General features: G+C 42.6%; 1 protein-coding gene across 26 annotated transcripts in view; it reads left to right on the forward strand.

Moving 5' to 3' along the window:
* Positions 1-22526, forward strand: part of LOC141265438 (NFX1-type zinc finger-containing protein 1-like) — a 391532-nt gene that overhangs the window by 265148 nt on the left and 103858 nt on the right. For all 26 annotated transcript variants that reach the window (XM_073678542.1, XM_073678541.1, XM_073678522.1 and 23 more), the window contains 4 exons: positions 5599-5724; positions 5972-6117; positions 20232-20375; positions 21666-21765. In XM_073678542.1, coding sequence (XP_073534643.1) covers positions 5599-5724; positions 5972-6117; positions 20232-20375; positions 21666-21765 — 516 coding nt within the window. The remainder of the gene's footprint in view (positions 1-5598; positions 5725-5971; positions 6118-20231; positions 20376-21665; positions 21766-22526) is intronic.

The following is a 22526-nucleotide window of genomic DNA, read 5'->3' on the forward strand; positions in this document are numbered from 1 at the left end:
ATTGTCCTGACGTTGGAGGCAGCGAAGTGCTGTTCGTGAGAAATTGGTATCCGCGGGGGGATATCTGCGTGATCCCCCAGCTGTTGTCCTGACAATTGGTGACAGCAGTGGGATAACTGCGGGATCTCCCAGCTGTTCCCCTTACAATAGGTGACAAGCGGTGGGATATCTGCGGCATCTCCTGGCTATTCCCCTAACAATTGGTGACAAGCGGTGGGATAGTAATCCGGTTTGAGCAATCATTCCTGTCACTAAAAATTGGCATGGTCCCTGCAAGGATTCTGTGCAGAGTTTTTAGGATCAGACTCCGTGTTTAATCACACCTGGAACATTACTGTACGTGTAGCAGTTACACCCCTAGGGAATCAGTACTTTCTCCCGGTCCCACTGTGCAGGTTTTGAATCAGGCTATGCCTTGTCACTACACGTCAATACAAAAAAATCGCTGCACTGCTGTGTAATGGTGCACAAGTAGGGGCCGAACCCACTAACATACAAAAATAGCCTTGGCACTGAAATATTCAAAGCAGTGAAATTTTATTTGCAGTCCATTAGTGAACATAAAACGTTTCGGTCGCAGTGACCTTCATCAGTTAACAATGTTTCGGTCGCAGTGACCTTCATCAGTTAACTGCAAAAATGTAGAACAACGTGAATACAAAGGCATAACAGTATTACAATTTACAATTGTCAATTTCAATTGCATAATGTACCCCATGAACAGGGATAGCAGAGAGGGAGGGAAGACACAACGGGGATAAAACAAAAGGAATAATTGGGTGGGGGGAGGGGGAAGGGCCTCAGTAGGAAAGCGGATGGTTATCTATACTAAAATGGAACTAGGGCAGCGAGACCTACCGATATTTCAGTATAGTTTGGGGGTTTGGATGTTCAATAAGACAATCCTATGGGAAGCAACTGTTAAGGACCACTTGGGGGTAAGAAAATAGATTCAACATAGATGAGCATACTATGTGGCACCTGGAGCATAGGAACAACTGAAGATATTACCTTAGTATATGGGACCTGGCAGGCTTCACAACGCGGTGTCCACCGCTTGTTGTTGTGGCCTGATACGTGCGGAGGGGTCCTTTAAATAGGGGGCAATTGCCGCGTGTATGAACGCTGTACGTGGAGACAGGAAGTGCGAAACCGGAAGTTGGATGACGTCACCGGAAGTGACGTTCCTCCGTGATGTTTGCGTTCCAAGGCTGTGGTGCTTGCGCTCCAGCGGGCAGGAAGAGGTAATCTGCGCTATGAGGATTGATAGTATACTTCCTGGACTACAGTGTTGTTTTATCTAACAACCAAATGGTAAGGAGAGGAGGCTGAGGAGGGGACCAGGGAGATGGAACATCTGTAACAGAAATAACAGAGATCAGCATCATTGAATCTCATACATGGCACTACAATGACAGTGCCTCATAATGGGTTCTAAAACATGGTGACAATACGGCATATGCAATATATACAATAAATACAAGGATCGAGTGCATTTATGTGAAATATCACCTTGAGGTGGCTGAACATGTGGTTAAAACATGTAAATATATACGTGTGATATACAGTATATGCAGAAACAGTGTGCATTGGATATCTTATGTGTAACATCACTACGATGGCGGCTCGATACGAAATTAAAGTATGGTAGTTTACCTACACATATGTATATTACATTCTACATGCATACCTCTGCCATTAATGCACGAATAAGAGACCATTAAAGAGGTCAAAAAAAGCCCCTTGCAGTGTTAGTAGTCAAATCCTGATTAGATAAAGGAGAGAAGGTCATATTCCCTGTTGAGTCCTTTAGGGGAAAGTGACTCTAGTTTGTGAATCCAATGCGCCTCCCTCTGTTTGAGGAGGCGGATGCGGTCACCCCCACGTCGCGGTTTTTGAACTTGTTCCAGAACCTGAAATCTCAGTTGGGAGATATTATGTCCGTTATTTATGAAGTGGTGGGGGATGGGTAGTAGTAGATTTTTGCACCGTATTGTAGACTTATGCTTTGAGATTCTGTCCCTGATGGGTTGCGTGGTTTCCCCTATGTATATCATACTGCATGGGCATTTGATCAAATATATCACGTAAGAGCTTTCACAAGTGTAGTAGCCCTTGATGTTGTATTGCTTTCCCGTGTAAGGATGATGTATTGTACTGCCTTTCAGGACATTGCTACACTGCCTGCATTGGAGGCATGGGAAAGTTCCCATTCTGGGATTTTGAATTATGGTACCGCAGGTTACAAGTATTCTATTGTTTACTAAGGAGCTCTGACGTTTCCTTTCTCTATTTAACATGGGTTGGTGGGCTATATCCATATGCATTTGCACTTTACGGAATTTAAACTTGTCTTGGACATATATCTGTATAACCAATTGAATTTTATGTATAGTTTATTTAACCACTTTATTGTACCATAAGACAGTCACCTCTGAATGCCTTTTTAATCTGTAGGCAAATTCCCATTGGACCTGTGGATGTTTAGTGGTTGAATTTTCATTTGTTCACCCTGCTATTTACAATTTTTGTGGACTTGGTTAGAGCCATGACTTCAACCTTGTTGCCTGGCCCAGTACTATTTGCCTTCGGGCTGTTTTAATTGTTTTTAGATTGCTTTGTTGTCTTTGTATCAATAAAATTCAATATTTGCTACTATAGCTTTTGTGAGATCCCCCGTCTTTTCTTGTTGTTTCATATTATATTTTTATATGCTTTGGGTTGATCTCCATTGGTATTGGGGTGGTTCCCGCTTCTTTTTTGTTGTTCAGTTACACGCCTCCCCCCTCTTGTTTTTCTGTTCTATCTTTTATTTGACGAGTGACTGCAAAGATGATAGCCACTTATAAGAAGCCGAGAAAGCTGTGCTGATCTGTCTGTGTGAGGAGCGAGGTCTCAATGGTACAGACAAAATCAAAGAGATGTTGATCTGTGCTTTAGTTGAGGACGATGCCAGGCACCAACACATTGTGGCACCATAGCTCAAGACCAGTGAAGCAACAAGATACCCAGTTGCGAATCTTGTTACAGAACTGTCCGAATCAGAAGGGCCAGCAGCAACCATAGCTCCCAGAGTGGAATGAACTCTTGCTTGCCACTCATTCTGCAGCAAAAGGGAGGATGTAACTCTCAAATGCAGGTGCAAGAACGCCAAGCAGAGTGTGAGTTTGCAGAGCGACAGTCCCAGCGAGACGCCGCTGAACGACAGGCCCAGCAAGAGGCTGCGGAGCGACAAGCTGAGAGAGATTACCAGCTGGCATTAGCCCTACTCAAGATGCAGCAATCTACCCCACCGAGCAGTGAGTGTAATGCTGTTAACACCTTTAAACCCCGTCCCGAGCATTTTCCTGTCATGGAAAAGCACACTGATTTGGACACATTCCGGATTTGAAAAGGCCTGCAGACAATAGAAGCTGACTAGTGGGCTCGATACTTAACCCCAGGGCTATGAGGCAAAGCTTTAGAGGTGTTTGCCGTTCTCCCTCGAGAACAAGATGGAGACAATGAGGCTACCAAACAGGCCCTGATAAGGAAATATCATCTGACTCCGGAACTCAACCACAAAATGTTCCGGGCCCTCCAACGTGGACTTAGCAACTTCTGTGGTGATGTTGTGGATGGGCTTAGAGCCAACTTCGAGCAGTGGATCCAGGGACTATTGACTACCATCTTCGTGAAAGTGAAGCACCTGATGGTGAAAAAACAATTTCTGAATTTTTGCTCTGTGGAGGTGCAACAGTTCGTGATGGAATGGGAGCCAAAAGAGGCTGCCATGGCAGCACGGATTGCCAAAACCTATACGGCCAACCATACACCTGAGGTGCGGAAATCGGCCGACAACCACAACCCTTCTTCTGCTAGGGGGGTCTCGCGCCATCTTACAGCACCTGGCCTGCATCTGATTCCCGCCGCTGTTTTAGCTGCAACCAGACTGGCTAAATCAGCATCACATTCACAGAGAGGGAGAAAAGGAACCCCACATTTGAGGCCCAGAGGCCTAACGTGGCAGTTCATTTTGTGGATGGGGCAGTTGCGAGTGACTGTGAAAATTTGCAACCGTAACTGTGGGCGACACTGTTACTGTGGGGCTGAAGGACACCGGTGCAGAACTAACCCTCATCCACCCTGAATTGGGGTCCCCTAAAGGCCTTATCCCTGGGAAGACCCTGACTGTCACTAGGATTGGGGGTGTTCACCAACCTTTACCGATAATCCGGATTTTCTTAGACTGGGGTGCCAGGAGGAGGTTGAGGGAAGTGGGGTTGTCCGAGAACCTCCCCACAAATATTTTATTGCGGATCGATCTGGGATGGGTGGTCGCCCAATATGTTCCTGACACCCCTCCTAGATCAGGTGCTTCATGTAATACAAATGTTGATAATGTGGATATCAATGTTGTGCATGATGATGATGTGTTTCATTGAACATGAGAACCATGTGACGCTGTGAGGTGATATTTCTGAGGATCCCCTCAAAGGAGTGAGAATCTGTGCTAAGGGCAATGAGGACAGGCACATGGACTATGAGGAAGGTGGCCACGTGCAGCTGGCCAGTGTCACAACAGACTGTGACATGGCCAGTGATAGCTGCACCATGATTATCACTGCTTCTGGGGTATTATAGGGTGAGAAATTGGTACCTACAGCCTGTCAGGATGATGAGAAAGTGTCACCCACAGCCTGTCAGGATGATGGGAAAGTGTTATTCCCAGGGTGTCAGGATGGTGGGACTGTGTTATCCCCAGCCTGTCAGGGTGGCGAGAAAGTGGTACCCACAGCTTGTCAGAATGGTGGGAAAGCATTACCCACAGCCTCTCAGGATGGTGGGAAAGTGTTATTCATAGTCTGTCAGGGTGGTGAGAAAGTGTTACCCTCAGGCTGTCAGAGTGATGGGAAAGTGGTACCCACAGCTTGTCAGGATGGTGGGAAAGCATTACCCACAGCCTCTCAGGATGGTGGGAAAGTGTTATTCATAGCCTGTCAGGGTGATGTGAAAGTGTTGCCCACAGCCTGTCAGGATGGTGGGAAAGTGGTATCCACAGCCTGTCGGGATGGTGGTACAGTGTTGTTATTCCCCAGGGAGACAGCCTACGCTGCCACTGTTACTCACATTCGGAATGCCCAGAGCGTAGGCAACGCATTCTGGGCCTTCAACGCAGGGTGGATAGTGAGCATTTCTATAGTCAAGGTAGCTGATGATGTCTACAGTATCATTAGATTTTATTTATTTTTCTGTTGAACCACAATTCAAAAGTAATGTCTGATTTTCATTATTGTCCATAAGTGTATGCATTGTTTTTAACTTTTTTAGTTTAATACATTTCCACCACTTAGATTTTACTTTTGTGCCTCTTTTAATCTGCAGTGCCAGAACAATAACTCTATTTTTTTCCCCATTTCCTCCTTTTTTTATTGTACATAAAGGATATATTTTCAAAATTGGCAGCGTTAGTGTAGAAATTTCTGCCACTGTTCTTTACTGAATGAGGTGTGTAACAATCTGTACAGATAGGAACTTTACTTTATAAGAATTAGATTTCATTGCAGAGTTTATTCGCTTATAATGCCTATTTCCTTTGCATATTTATTTCATTTTCAGGTAAAACCTATGTGGGGCTGAAAATTCTGTATGCGCTACTCAATAACTCTAGCCTTTGGAAACAGGGGAATAATCCAATACTGGTTGTGTGTTACACTAACCATGCCCTTGATCAGTTTCTGGAAGGTAAATTTTGCTGTTCTCCATGATCTGTAATAATAAACTATATTTCTTATACTAGTAAGGGCCATAATATGTCAAAATGTAGTTGTACCTGGAGGTAAGCTTTAGGTATATATATTTATTGCCTTTAGCGATCAAATATTTTAAGCTTTACATTTTCCCAAGAAGAATATCGTAAAAACAATATTTAAAATTAATAATATCACAGAATAAGTTGTGAGCTATTACCTGTTTACTTTTATATTTAAAGGGATACTCAAGTATTTGAAGTGTAACATTGTTCGAGTGGGGTCCAGGAGCAGCAGTGAGATTATGCAGAAATGTTCACTCTCCAAGATTCGAAGCCAAAAAAGTCGACAGAACCTACCGGGATACATGAGAGCCTTGCATGCTGAGGTAGTACAACTTCACATTGGTTTTCCTAAATTGATCTAATATGTCTCTCTAAGTTATGTTTATGTCTCATATATTTAAGGTTGCTATGTGTAAGAGTGCAGCCAGCACTTGAAACACGTAAAGAATCTCTCAGATTAAACCACATGAACCATTGTGGATTCTTTTCAATGAATAATGATAAAATAAGTGTTTTTATTTCCTCATGTTGGATACATTGGATTTTTGTTAAAGGGAATTTGTCAGTGGGAACAACCCCCCCTAAGCCGTCTATATGGGCATGTAGGTCATAGGAAGCTGAATAAAGTGATACCTTGATATCTGTAATCCGATGTCTTATTCCAGAGAATGCATGTTTTTCTTATATATAAATGAGCTCTTCCTGGCTATGGGCTGGACACTGATCTGCATGAGAATCTGCCTCCAAGGTTTATTTTACATGAAGGGGGAGTTACCAATGTGATATGTAATGGCCGCTCTCTGTTCTCCTGATGTCACTGTGTGTGATTATACCTGACATATCTGCAGGTTCCTCTCAGCTCCAGCTTCCATCTCACAGGCAGAGAGCGCTGCAATATTGTTGCAATACAGCAGAGGTGTGAAAGTTTTAGGAAATGTGTTTGTTATAAGACAAAGTTCAGTTCTACTGTTCTGTGATAGTTACATGTCTCACACTGGTAACGCCTTCATTTAAAATTTTCAAATAAGGCTTGGAGACTTAATGCAAACTACATACAGTTGGGGAAAATAAGTATTTGATACACTCCCGATTTTGCAGGTTTTCCCACCTACAAAGAATGGAGAGGTTTGTAATTTTATCGTAGGTACACTTCAACTGTGAGAGACAGAATCTAAAAATAAAAACCAGAACATCACATTGTATGATTTTTACATAATTAAATTACATTTTAATGCATGAAATAAGTCTTTGATACAATAGAAAATCAGAACTTAATATTTGTTTGCAATTACGGAGGTCAGACGTTTCCTGTAGTTTTTGAACAAGTTTGCACACACTTCAGCAGAGATTTTGGCCCACTCCTTTATACAGATCTGCTGACCCCAGACCAAGGAAGAATGACAGTCATTTTGTGTTTCTTCCATTTTCTAATAATTGTGACAACAGTTGTTGCCTTCTCAACAAGCTGCTTGCCTATTGTCCTGTAGCCCATCCCAGCCTTGTGCAGGTCTACAATTTTGACCCTGGTGTCCTTAGACAGCTCTTTGGTCTTTGTCATGGTGGAGAGGTTGGAATGTGATTAATTGAGTGTGTGGACAGGTGTCTTTTATACAGGTAATGAGTTCAAACAGGTACTATTAATATAGGTAATGAGTGCAGAATAAAAGGGCTTCTTAAAGAAAAACTAACTGGATTGTCAGAGCCAGAATTCTTGCTGGTTAGTAGGTGATCAAATACTTATTTCATGCAATAAAATGCAATGTAATTATTTTATAATGTAATTTTCTGTTTTTTATTTTTAGATTCTGACTCTCACAGTTGAAGTGTACCTATGATAAAAATTACAAATGTCTCCATTCTTTGTAGGTGGAAAAATTAGCAAAACCGTCAGTGTATCAAATACTTATTTTCCCACTGTACATGACAGAGAAGAGAGAAATTATGTCACCAAACCCAGCCCCCCGATACCTTCGCCATCCATCGAGCTCTCCTGCTCCGTCTCGCGGCCCTCCGCCTCCTCTTCCTGAAAAAATAGCCGATGCAATGCGCAGTGCGCCCGCCGATATCTGCGAGCCAGCACTTAGCAACAGCAGGGATTTTTCCTATTGGCTCCTTTTGATCACTGTGATAAACCCTATCACAGTGATCAAAAGCCAATAATTAGTATGTCACCCCCCTGTGTCACTCCATTAGTCATATTTTTTTTTTTTTCATTTTATAAATTTTATTTCTTTAATTCTTTGCCAAGGGTTGGGGTTAGGGGTTGGGGTTGTGGTTTTTAAAAGTAAAGCAAAAATTGATGACAATATGACGACTAGTGTTGAGCGCAAGTGAGTTTTCATCGGGGTGCTCGGTTAGGTGCCAAGTATTGCAGGTGCTCAAGTTACATGCTTGAGTCTCCGCCCCAGATGTTTCGCGGCTGTTAGACAGCCAAAAAACATGCTGGGATTCCTTGCCATACATGAACAATCCCTGCATATTTTTTTGGGGTGTCTAACAGGCACGAAACATGCGGGGCAGGGACTCGAGCATTTCACTCGAGCACCCGCAATACTCGGTGCATACCCAAGCACCCGATGCAAACTCGAGTAGCGAGTACTTGCTCTCAACTTTAATGATGTCATGTTCAATATGACAACCTAATGTTATCAAATTCTGGATAAAATCCTTGAGAGGTGTACTTTTCAAAATGGGGTCAGTTGTGGTGGGATTTCTGCAGTTTGAGCGCTTTAGGGGCCCTGCAAATGGGACATGTCACCCGCAATCTATTTCAGCCAATTTGTGTACCAAAATTCAAACATTGCTCCTTACCGTCTGAACCCTGACGTTTGTGCAAACAGAACTTTTTGACTACATGTGGGGTATCGCCGCTTTCGTAAAGTGGGTAACAAACTGTGGGGTCTACTTTTTAATGTTACCTCTTACGAAAGTGAGAAATTTGGGGCTAAATCAAGATTTATGTGAGAAAAAATAATTTTTTAAATATGACTACCTAATGTTATCAAATTCTGTCTCGTACCTGTGGGTTCTAAATGCTCACTACTCCTGGATAAAATCCTTGAAGGGTGTAGTTTCCAAAATGGTGCCAGTTGTGAGAGGTTTCTGCTGTTTAGGCACTGAAGGGGCACTGCAAATGCGACATGGTGCCCTCCATCTCTTTCAGCCAATTTGTGTTCCAAAATTCAAACATTGCTCCTACCGCTCCGAGCCCTGCAGTTTGTCCAAAAATATCTTTTTAACTAAATTTGGGGCACTTATAAGAAAGTGTTTAACAAACTGTGGGGTCCATTTCTTGGTGTTACCTCTAGCAAAAGTGAGAAATTTGAGGTTAAATCGAGATATTAGAGGTAAAATGTAAAAAAAAAAATTCATTTCACTTAAAAAAAATTCCCGACAACAGTTTTAAAGTATTTGATGAGTGTGCTTTTTAAAATGGTATCACTTTTGGGGAGCTTCCAATACATAGGCCCCTCAAAGCCCATTCTTCCAGTGGGTCATGGCCCCCGCAAACCATGACTTTAAAATCTGCACTAAATTATGGCGAACCTTCCCTTCTGAGTTTTGCACTGTGCCTCAAAAGTAGTTCCCGATTACATGTAGGGTATTGGCGCACTCAGGAGAAGTTGCACAACAAACCGAGTTCCATTTTTTCCTATTATCCCTTATAAAAATAAAAAATTTGGGCTAAAACAACATTTTAATGGTGAAAATGTAATTATTCTTTCTTCATTGCCCAATGGTATGAATTTCTGTGAGGCACATGTACTGTCAACATGCCTAGATGAATTCATTGAGTGGTGTAGCCTGTAAAATGACGTCACTTATGGAAAGTTTCTGCTGTTCTGACACCACAGTGGCTCTGCCAATGTGACATAGCACCCTCAAACCATTCCAGAAAAATCTGAACTCCAGTATGACGCTTCTTCCCTTCTGAGCTTTGCACTGTGCTTCAAAAGTAGTTTTCAACTTTGTTACATAGCTGGTATCTGCCTCTTACAGCAGTGAGCAGAGGTGAGTTCTGCTCGCTGCTCCAAACCCTCTCAATACCTCTATCAATCTATGACAGCAGCATTTAAAGCACCATGGGACTGCTGAAGGTCTTTGTGCCTGCCATGGTGGTACTCCTGTGAAGACTATCCTATGGCTGGCCTTTGTAGTGGACCATGATTTTTACTATATAATGTAATACTATGGTAATATAGTATTATTAATCAGCCAATTGCAGGTTCAAGGGTACAAAAAATATATAGAGTATATAAAATATAAATCAAATAAAAATTGGAATCAAACACCTTTACACCTCCATTAAAAATAAACATATGAATTATTGCTGCATCCGTAAAAGTCCTATCTATCAAAACGTAAAATTAATTCACCTGATCAATATACGCTGTAAAGAGTAGAGATGAGTGAACCTTTTAAAGTTCGGTTTGTTTCTGCTCGGCGCATTTCCCGATATTTGCCGTACAGTTCGTCGACGGTTTGTCGAACATATCCAAATCCGATTGCATTTAATGGGAGGCAAAACCAAACTTATAAACAACACCTTCAGAGGGGCCCAAAAGCTGCCAAAACAGCTCAAATTAGAGACAGACACCAGGAAAAGTGGCATCAATTGACCCACAGTACAAATTTTATAATAGCACAGCAGCAGTCAGCCATGGGCCATGCATGAGGTATCATGTTCTGGGCCAGAATTTACAGCTTTGAATTTAACTTCAAATTAAGACGATGTGGGTGAGGGATCGGTGTAGGTCTGCTGTGTTGGGAGCCCTGATACCACATGCAACAGCTCAAGCTGCTTTTCTGCTCATCCACATTCAGGTGACACAAATATAAGTTTTGTAGACTACTATTGCTAGAAAAATGTAAGGATAGTAACACAGGTAGTTTACTGAAAGTAAGTGCAGGCCTGCCGGTCTGGGAGCCCTACTGCTACAAGCAACACACATGCAACTTGTAGTCTCCACATTTCAAAAAATTATTGCCACACACCACTAAAGTGGCATCAATTTCACTAGAATAGAAATAGTATAATGGGGACTGACACCGCTTCCACTACATCCAACCCACCAGATGGAGACCCAATCAGGAGTCTCCACATTTCAAAAAAATAGGGGCAGACACCACCAAAGTTGTATCAATTTCACTAGAGTAGAAAAAGTATAATGGGGAATGACACCCCTTCCACTACAGGAAACACACAATTATTGGTAACATCAGCAGCAACAGTAGGCACAGAAGCCACGACAAAGATGTCACAGACTGCAATAACGTGAGATCAATGCAGCACACTAAAAACTACACCATGGCCTAGTCTGCACAGTCTGTGATTGGGGTGCAAAAGTCCTTGGAGATCCATGACTTGTTCATCTTTATGAAAGTTAGGTGGTCTACACTTTCAGGGGACAGCCGGATGCACTTATCCGTCAGAACACCACCAGCAGCGCTGAAGACACGTTCTGAGAGAACGCTGGCTGCCGGGCATGATAAAGCCTCCAAAGCGTGACAGGCAAGCTCAGGCCACTCTTCCATTTTTGAAGACCAAACTGTAAAAGGGTCCAAACCCTCCCTGATGGTATTAATATTTGACTCAAAATACTCATGCACCATCCTCTCCAGTTGTTCACTACGTGATAGACTTCTAGTTTTTTGTGCTGGTGCACCAGCTAGTCTAAAAAATGTGTGAAACAACTCACAGAAATTGCTTCTGACACTTACACTGCTGCTGGTGTTTTTGTGTTGATGAATTGACGTTGGAAGCCTATAGCGCCTCACTACTGTCTTGAGGAAACCCTCTCTTAAAGTTGTCTAAAAGCATGTTTCGATACTCCAGCATGTGCGGGTCTGTTTCCAGGGAGGGAGACATCTTGCAAAATTTACTCTTATACCATGGATCTAACAGAGTGGCAACCCACTATTTCGAATCTTAAAAATACGGGGATCATGTTGCAGATAGTGCAGCAAGAAGGCGCTCTGTTGTCGGGCTCTTCCATGAGGTCCAAGCCCATGGTGTGTTGGTGGCTGGGTAACATTGATGCTTGCTTCTTCCGTCTCCTCCCACCAACCATGGACAACAGAGATTGTTGGTCGCCCATCACCTCTTCCTCCCCGTTCTCCATTTGTTCCTATGCTCCTGCACCTTCACTAACAGTTTGTCTGTTATCATGATCCCCCTCGATCGCTGTAATCTACCCTCCCTTGGCACCTGCCTGTGTGACAACAGTGTGGAATTTAGAGACATTTTTATCCCTTCCGCATCCTCCTCTTCCTCTAGGACCACCACCTACTCCTGCAGACTATTCAAAGTGTACTCCAGCATATAGATGACCAGAGTAGTGATGGTGAGGATGGCATCGTCAGCGCTAACAATCTTAGTAGCCATTTCGAAACTGTGCAGAATGGTGCAGAGGTCCTTAATCTGTGCCCAATCCGCAAACGTGATTTGAACCACATCCGTACTGCATTGGCCCAGGCTATATGACATGAGATACTGTGTCAGGGCTGGTTGCTGCTGCCACAGTCGCTGCAACATGTGCAGAGTGGAATTCCACTGTTCGGCACATTGCATATCAACCAGTTAACTGGTATGGCCAAAGACCTCTGTATCAATGCAAGTCGATGACCTGCGGTGTGCAAACGGTGGAAGTGAGCACACAGTGACCGTGCTTTCTGCAGCAACACATCCAGGCCGGGATATTGGCGGACAAATTGCTGTATCAACAGGTTGAGGATGTGAACCTTGCAAGGCAAGGTTGGTAGGGCCGCACCGTTATCACACACAGCCTCCACTGGCTCCAGGTTCAATGGAGACAGCCATTGCTCAATCTCGGCCTGGATAGCTGTCCACAACTCTTGATCTGTGTGACTGCGATCTCCAAGGCATTTTAATTTTAACACTGCCTGATTGCGGTGGGCCCTGATTGCGCTGTAGGGAGGTGGGGGGGTTCTCTTTGCACTGTTGGAACATGTGCCTTATTAAGGTGGAGGCTTAAGGTAGAGGAGGCAGAAGTAGTGGAGTAAGTGTTAGATACAGACGTTTGTCCCGCAAGCCTTGGGAATTCCAAGACTTGTGGAGCAGCCCCTTCCCCGCCTGCCCACACAGCCACCAGAGTCACCCAGTGCCCAGTCAGCAAAATGTAACGCCCCTGGCCATGCTTGTCCAGGTGTCAGTGGGGAAATGCACCCTGGCAGACATTGATTTTTTCAAGGAACGGGTGATGTTGTCTGTGACATGCTGGTGTAACGCAGGCACAGCTTTCTTAGAGAAGTAATGGTGACTGGGCAACTGGTACTGGGGGACAGCGATGGCCATTAGCTTTCGGAAACCATCTGTATCCACCAGGCGGAAAGGCAGCATTTTCATGGCCAACAGATTGGAGATGGAGGAGTTCAAGCGCTTAGCTTTGGCATCTGTAGGAGGAAGCACTCTCTTACGTGACCGCAACTACAGGATCAACGGCTGGCTGCAGTGCTGAGAGAGGGTGGAGTAAGGTGAACCGGACAAACTGCTGAACTGTGAGTGAGGTGCAGGCAGAGATGTTACGATAGATTGAGAAAGATGTGGTGTGCTCGGTCAAACAAAAACAGCAGGCATATCCACTTTCGTAACAGCTGACGGGATCTCACTCACCTCGACTGGAGTAGGTAAATAAGTGGAGGTTCTGCTGCTGGAGACCTGTGTGAGAACACTTGGCACAATGATGGTGGCTGTTACACTGACAAAATGATGCTAAAACAACATGTCTGCTCTTTATATGGAGAGGGACATGTGACTTCAGCAGCCAGTGACACAAGCCCTTGTGTCTGGACATTGTGGATGGTTCCTGCGCCCTGATTGGCTTGCCGGAATCTCCACACATTAAGTTAAGAAAAAAAAATTAAGATTAACAGTCCGCCGCTACTCTGACCTCTCCCCATCCCCTCCCCTCATCAAGCACGTCCCTCCCGCTCATCATACAACACCACTATCCTAGCCAATGTCCTAAAATGTACACCAGTGGAAACGCAATCATTTCCCGCACTTTGGCCAAATTTTGCCGATTTTGAGTAAAAACGCTTGGGTGTGCGATCACAAATCCGAATGTGCAATGTTCGTGCCTATTTTGAAAAAAACAAACCTTTTCCAAACATGTTCGCTCATCTTTAGCAAAGAAAAAAAAAGTGAAATGCCAGAATTGCTGCAGCTATGCCAAAAAATGCAATAAGAAATTATAAAATTTTAATATCTCCCCCCAAATCTTATAAAAAAAAACTCGCCACGCAAAAAAAAAGGCCTTACACAGCTCCATTGATGTAAAAATGAAAACGTTACAGGTCTTGAAACATGGTAACAAAACTTAAATTTTTTTGTTTTTTTACAAACTTCCATATTTTTTTCTACACTTAAAAAAAAATAAACTATAGACGTTTATAGAAGTTGATATCACTATAATAGAAGTTGGTAGCACTATAAGTAAGTGTACTGACCTAGTGAATCATGTTACTGGGTAATTTTTACCGCATAATGAACACTGTAAAAACAAAACCCCAAAAAAACTATTGCAGAATTAAGGTTTTTTTTAATTACAACTCATTCAGCAAATCACAAGCCCTCATAGAGCTATGTCTCCAGAAAAATAAAAAAGATATAGCTCTTGAAAGAAAGGGAGTAAAAAACGAAAGCGTAATAACCGAAAATTTCTCGTCCGGGAAGGGGTTATTAACCCCTTAATAACATTTGACGTACTAATACGCGTCTGTGCCCTGGGACTTAAGAGCCAGACCCGTATTAGTACGTCATGGCGATCGCGCGTGCACACAGGCTGTGCGGGCGCGATCGCCGCCGGGTGTCAGCTGATTGTCACAGCTGACAACCGGTACTATGTGCAGGGAGCGGTCCTGCACCGCTCCCAGCACATTAACCCCCGCTATGCTGCGATCGAAGTCGATCGAAATCGATCGCGGCATTGCGGGGGCAAGGGGAGGTGATCGGCGATACTCACCTCCTCTTCCGGCTTCCAGCGCAGACTGCAGCGGCTTCCCGGGTGTTGCCATGACGACCCAATGTCGTCATGACAACATCCGGGTCACCAGAGAGCAGGAAGATTGCTTGGACATGCGCAGTGCATCTCCAAGCAATCTTAACACTGTGCACTTCTGACAGCCTGCATGGCATAGGGATGGTGCTCCATTCCTATGCCGTGCAGGCGATCAGAAAAAAAAAAGTGAAAGTCCCAGAGTGGGACAAAGTAATAAGGTGTACAAACTGTCTGAAAGTGGAAAAAAAAAAAAAAAATGTGCAAAAATATTGTAAAAAAATAAAAAAAATAATACACCAAAAATAAAAATATAATGTACCCATCAATAAATATTATTATAAAAAAAAAAAATAAAAAAATAAAAGTACACATATTTGGTATCGCCGCGTCCGGAACAGTCTGACCTATAAAACTGTCCCACTAGTTAACCCCTTCAGTGAACACAGTAAAAAAAAAAAAACGCAGCAAAAAACAATGCTTTATCACCATACCGCCAAACAAAAAGTGGAATAACACGCGATCAAAAAGACGCATATAAATAAAAATGATACCGCTGAAAACGTCATCTCTTCCCACAAAAAACAAGCCGCCATACAGCTCCATCAGCCGAAAAATAAAAAAGTTTCAGCTCTCAGAATAAAGCGATGCTAAAAAATATTTTTTTCTATAAAATAGCTTTTATTGTGTATAAGCGCCAAAACATAGAAAAATTATACAAATGTGGTACCGCTGTAAACGTACTGACCCGAAGAATAAAGCTACCTCATCAATTTTACCACACGCGGAACAGAATAAAAAAAAAAAAAAAAAACAATTCCTGAATTGTTGGTTTTTGTTTATTCTGCCTCACAAAAATCGGAATAGAAAGCGATCAAAAAATGTCACGTGCCTGAAAATGGCACCAATAACAACGTCAAGTCATCCCACAAAAAACGAGCCGTCACATGACTGTCTGCCAAAATCTGGAAAAATTATAGCTCTCAAAATATGGCGATGCAAAAACTAGATTTTACAAAAAATGCGTCTTTTAGTGTGTGACAGCTGTCAGTCATAAAAACCCCATATGATTCTGGCATTGCTGTAATCACACCGACCCGAAGAATAAAGTCGTCTAATCACTTATACCGCACAAGGAACGGCGTCAAAAATAAACTCTTGGGCTAGGGTTAGGGCTGGGTTTGGGGCTAGGGTTGTGCTGGGGCTAGGGTTGTGCTGGGGCTAGGGTTGTGCTGGGGCTAGGGTTGTGCTAGGGCTAGGGTTGTGCTAGGGCTAGGGTTGTGCTAGGGCTAGGGCTGGGGTTGGGATTTTTTTCAAAAGTAAGAAAAAAAGATGACGATATGGTGACTAGTGTTGAGAGCAAGTGCTCGCTACTTGAGTTTGCATCGGGTGCTCTGGTATGCATTGAGTATCGTGGGTATTTGAGTGACATGCTCGAGTCTCTGCCCCATATGCTTCGCGGCCAAAAAACTTTACGGGGATTGCCTGCCATGCACGAGCGATCCCCGCATGTTTTTTTTTGGGTGCCTAATAACCGTGAAACATGCGGAGCAGGGACACGAGCATGTCACTCAAGCACACGCTGTACATGGTGCATACCTGAGTACCCGATGCAAACTCACGTAGCGAGCACTTGCGCTCAAGAATAATGACAACTTATTCAATATGATGACCTAATGTAAACAAATTCTGTGCCGTACCTCTGGGTTCAAAATGTTCACTATAGACCTTAATAAAATCCTTGAGGGGTATAGTTTCCAAAATGGGGACACTTGTGGGGGAGCTCCACTGTTTAGGCACATCACGGGCTCTCCAAACGCGACATGGTGTCCGCTAACAAATTGAATGGAAAATCGGCTCAAATTGTTAGCGGACGCCATGTTGCGTTTGGAGAGCCCCTGTGTGCCCAAACATTGGAGCTCCCCCACAAGTGACCCCATTTTGGAAACTAGACCCCCCAAGGCACCTATCTAGATGCATAGTAAGCACTTGGAACCCCCAGGTGCTTCACAAATTGATTCGTAAAAATGAAAAAGTGAAAAAAAAAACACTTTTTCATTTTTATGAATCAATTTGTGAAGCACCTGGGGTTCCAAGTGCTCACTATGCATCTAGAAAGGTGCCTTGGGGGGTCTAGTTTCCAAAATGGGGTCACTTGTGGGGGAGCTCCAATGTTTGGGCACACAGGGACTCTCTAAATGCAATATGGTATCCGCTAACAAATTGAATGGAAAATCGGCTCAAATTGTTAGCGGACACCACATTGCGTTTGGAGAGCCCCTCTGTGCCCAAACTTTGGAGCTCCCCCACAAGTGACCCCATTTTGGAAACTAGACCCCCCAAGGCACCTATCTAGATGCATAGTAAGCACTTGGAACCCCCAGGTGCTTCACAAATTGATTCGTAAAAATGAAAAAGTGAAAAAAAAAACACTTTTTCATTTTTATGAATCAATTTGTGAAGCACCTGGGGTTCCAAGTGCTCACCATGCATCTAGAAAGGTGCCTTGGGGGGTCTAGTTTCCAAAATGGGGTCACTTGTGGGGGAGCTCCAATGTTTGGGCACACAGGGACTCTCCAAATGCAACATGATATCCGCTAACAAATTGTCGGCTCAAATTGTTAGCGGATATCATGTTGCATTTGGAGAGTCCCTGTGTGCCCAAACATTGGAGCTCCCCCACAAGTGACCCCATTTTGGAAACTAGACCCCCCAAGGCACCTATCTAGATGCACAGTGAGCACTTGGAACCCCAGGTGCTTCACAAATTGATTCATAAAAATGAAAAAGTGTTTTTTTTTTCACTTTTTCATTATTGCGAATCAATTTGTGAAGCACCTGGGGGTTCCAAGTGCTCACTATGCATCTAGAAAGGTGCCTTGGGGGGTCTAGTTTCCAAAATGGGGTCACTTGTGGGGGAGCTCCAAAGTTTGGGCACAGAGGGGCTCTCCAAACGCAATGTGGTGTCCGCTAACAATTTGAGCCGATTTTCCATTCAATTTGTTAGCGGATACCATGTTGCATTTAGAGAGTCCCTGTGTGCCCAAACATTGGAGCTCCCCCACAAGTGACCCCATTTTGGAAACTAGACCCCCCAAGGCACCTATCTAGATGCATAGTGAGCACTTGGAACCCCTAGGTGCTTCACAAATTGATTCGTAAAAATGAAAAAGTGTTTTTTCACTTTTTCATTTTTACGAATCAATTTGTGAAGCACCTGGGGGTTCCAAGTGCTCACTATGCATCTAGAAAGGTGCCTTGGGGGGTCTAGTTTCCAAAATGGGGTCACTTGTGGGGGAGCTCCAAAGTTTGGGCACAGAGGGGCTCTCCAAACGCAATGTGGTGTCCGCTAACAATTTGAGCCGATTTTCCATTCAATTTGTTAGCGGATACCATGTTGCATTTAGAGAGTCCCTGTGTGCCCAAACATTGGAGCTCCCCCACAAGTGACCCCATTTTGGAAACTAGACCCCCCAAGGCACCTATCTAGATGCATAGTGAGCACTTGGAACCCCTAGGTGCTTCACAAATTGATTCGTAAAAATGAAAAAGTGTTTTTTTTTTCACTTTTTCATTTTTACGAATCAATTTGTGAAGCACCTGGGGGTTCCAAGTGCTCACTATGCATCTAGAAAGGTGCCTTGGGGGGTCTAGTTTCCAAAATGGGGTCACTTGTGGGGAAGCTCCAAAGTTTGGGCACAGAGGGGCTCTCCAAACGCAATGTGGTGTCCGCTAACAATTTGAGCCGATTTTCCATTCAATTTGTTAGCGGATACCATGTTGCATTTAGAGAGTCCCTGTGTGCCCAAACATTGGAGCTCCCGCACAAGTGACCCCATTTTGGAAACTAGACCCCCCAAGGCACCTATCTAGATGCATAGTGAGCACTTGGAACCCCTAGGTGCTTCACAAATTGATTTGTAAAAATGAAAAAGTGTTTTTTTTTTCACTTTTTCATTTTTACGAATCAATTTGTGAAGCACCTGGGGGTTCCAAGTGCTCACTATGCATCTAGAAAGGTGCCTTGGGGGGTCTAGTTTCCAAAATGGGGTCACTTGTGGGGGAGCTCCAAAGTTTGGGCACACAGGGGCTCTCCAAACAGAACATGGTGTCCGCTAATTATTCAAGCAAATTTTACAATCAAAAAGTCAAATGGCGCTCCTTCCCTTCCGAGCCCTGCCGTGCGCCCAAACAGTGTTTCTTCCCCAAATATTGGGTATCTGCGTGCCCAGGGGAAATTGCACAACAAATTTTGGGGTCCATTTTTTCTTGTTATCCCTGTGAAAATAAAAAAAATTGGGTCTAAAGTAACATTTTTGTGAAAAAAGTTAAATGTTCATTTTTTTCTTCCACATTCAAAAAATTCCTGTGAAGCACCTGAAGGGTTAATAAAGTTCTTGAATGTGGTTTTGAGCACCTTGAGGGGTGCAGTTTTTAGAATGGTGTCACTTTTGGGTATTTTCTGTCATAAAGACCTCTCAAAGTGACTTCAAATGTGATGTGGTCCCTAAAAAAATGGTTTTATAAATTTTGTTGGAAAAATGAGAAATCGCTGGTCAACTTTTAACCCTTATAGCTCCCTAACAAAAAAAAATTTTGGTTCCAAAATTGTGCTGATGTAAAGTAGACATGTGGGAAATGTTATTTATTAACTCTTTTGTGTGACATATCGCTCTGATTTCAGGGCTTAAAAATTCAAATTTTGAAAATCGCAAAATTTTCAAAATTTTCGCCAAATTTCCATTTTTTTCACAAATAAACGCAAGTGATATCGAAGAAATTTTTCCACAATCATGAAGTACAATATGTCACGAAAAAACAATCTCAGAATCAGGGGGATCCGTTGAAGCGTTCCAGAGTAATTACCTCATAAAGTGACAGTGGTCAGAATTGTAAAAATTGGCCCGGTCATTAACGTGCAAACCACCCGCGGGGCTTAAGGGGTTAATGTATACCATTTGTATTGCGACATGCAGTGACAGATCTGTTTTAAAGAGCATGGCAATGCAAATACTCAACACAGCTCAATACAGCTGCTTAATTAAACCAGTCCTGATTTTGACCAGATAGTCCTGCTAACTAGAGCACAAAAGGGGCAAAGTTTAGGTTATCTCGGCCCAAAAAAGAGTGTTTCAGAACCTTTTTTTTAAGTTTCCCAATTTTGTCTTCAAAAATGTTGGTAATTATAGGTTATATAATAGGGAGGAACAGGGAGCTCAGGACACTGTTTCTAGTGGTCATTGAGGTTCCCTGGCTGACTCCATGCACAGGACTCTGTCATACAGACTTCATGCACAGGACTACACAGAAGACGGATAAATTAATATTTCCATGAATATTGGATAAGGCATGATAAATCCTCTATAAACTTGGCACATCTTTGTTTGTTTGAGTTGATGACATCTCTGGATTCTTTTTAGTTATCAGACGAAAGGAAATTAAATCAGGATAATCTCGTTCAGAAATCGGTCCTTCTGCAAAATGCAACTAATGAAGTTCTCCATGAGAGTGTTCTAGAAAAATATATACCCCCACATCATTTTCACAGCCTAATGTTAAAAAAGGTAATGTAATATATTTATTGCTATAAAATTAACTGAACCAAGCAATATATATCATCTGTATTTATCAGCATTGTCAGATATGCTAACATCTTTGCAATGGGTGATATTTGCATCCTAACCACATTACTTCACTATGGTATTTAAAAAATGTCATTGATTTCTATGTGTAGTCAAATGTATGCATATCCTCTTTGGTTTGTGGTTGGATAAAGGTATGTGCGCACAATGTCTTTTTCAGGTGTATTCCTCCTATAACCTACCCAGAAAATCGCTAAAAAAAATCACCACAAAGAATGAACATAATGCACAGTAATGTCAAAACAACTTGCTGTGCTTATTTTCCATCTTTTGTCACTTCTTTAAACAGGCTTCAAAGCGGCAAAAAAATTAACCTGTTCATTCTTTGGGCAGAGTCTGTTTAGAAGCAACTCACTGTTTATAGTGTAAATCATAAAAGTCAAATGCCAGCGGTGATTATGCCGCAAAACCAACAGTACAAATGCCGGAGAAGATGCTTCAGGAAACAGACCTTCTTCAGCTTGAAAAACTTGGTGGGCAGGTTGCCGTTTTAAAGATGTTGGTAATCTGCAGTCTAGCTTTTTATACGTTCTTGTGTCAGCATTGGGGTCCTCCTTGATCTCCTGCCATAGCGTTTCATTTCATTCAAATGTCGACATTTAGTTCGCGCTCAAGTTTCAAAGAAATTCCGGCTGTCCTACATGCTCAGGGCCTGCAAGACAGCCTGAATACTTTTTTAAACTTAATATGGGCTGCTTATCCACCATCTGGACTATCCTGCATTGCAATCTTTCACCAATTTTTCTCTGCCGTTCACATCCACGCCTGTTATTTGCCACAGGTGAGTTTGAATGAGCATCACATGCTTGAAACAAAGTTGTTTACCCATAATTTTTGAAAGGTGCCAACAATTTTCTCCGGACAATTTTGGGGTTTTGTGTGAAATTCTGTCCAATTTGCCTTTTTTTCTTAGTTTCTTTGTGTTGTTCCAATACACACACTGGAAATAAACGTGTGTATAACAAAACATAATTTTCTGAGAGGAATACTTCATTTTCTGGAACAATTTCAAGGTTGCCAACACTTTCGGTCATGAATGTATATACAGCTTGATTCAATATATATTTATGGCATATTTTTAGTTATTTAATGAGAGAATTGGTTCTGATGAAGGCCGCTTACAGTAATTCCTTGTCATGGTGGAGGCCACAAGACGCTTGCTCTACACCTTGTACTAGCCAGTAAAAGCAAATCACATTTTCAACCCCACAGGAATATCAGGAAATTGAGAGTTCCTCAGAAATTTCAAGTATAATTTTAGAATGGCTGGGAATTTCAGCAGTCAATCAAAATACACCAGAAAAAAAACAAGGTAAACATTTTTTCTATTTAATTATCAATTTTGCTCATGTTAAGCACAACATATGTAGTAAAAAATACATGCGCGCACAACTGTTATTGTAAGAGTCCGAGATTTCGACATTGCTGGATATTTGCATATACTGGGAATGATAAGCATTTGTCCAGGATAAGCCAAAGTTAAAAAAACTCACTTCTTTTTTAATATATTCTTAAAATGAATTTTAGTGTGGTAAAACTGTCACCAATTTGTTTCAAATACTGCAAGTGTTATTAATTGTTATGTTACGATAGTAATTTGCTTTCACTAAACTAAATACCTTTCCCAAACAAGTAACACACCTCTCGTGTGGATACCACTCCCTCATCAAAATATCTGGCATGATTGAGATGTGATTAGTGATGATCGAGCATGCTTGTTGCTCGAGATTTACGAGCATGCTCGGGTGAGCACCTATTATCTTCAGCGTGCTCGGGCTTTAAGTTTTCGTCGCTCCGTGAACATGATTTGCGACTCTACATGTTCATGTGAGGAATGCTGGAAAAACAGGCATTCCTCACATGTATTAAAGCTGTCAAACTGTCGCAAATCATGTTCACGGAGCGACGAAAACTTAACGCCCAAGCACGCTGAAGATAATAGGTGCTCGTCCGAGCATGCTCTTAAATCTCAAGCAACGAGCATGCTCAATCATCACTACATGTGATCAAAAAATCCTAAATTGAATATAGACCTTGATTCAGTTATTTTGGTGTGGTTTTTAGCCATATCAG

This window comes from Phyllobates terribilis, unplaced genomic scaffold (assembly GCF_046119375.1).
Source record: "Phyllobates terribilis strain yellow unplaced genomic scaffold, ASM4611937v1 Scaffold_4__5_contigs__length_816908805, whole genome shotgun sequence".
Lineage (NCBI taxonomy): Eukaryota > Metazoa > Chordata > Amphibia > Anura > Dendrobatidae > Phyllobates > Phyllobates terribilis.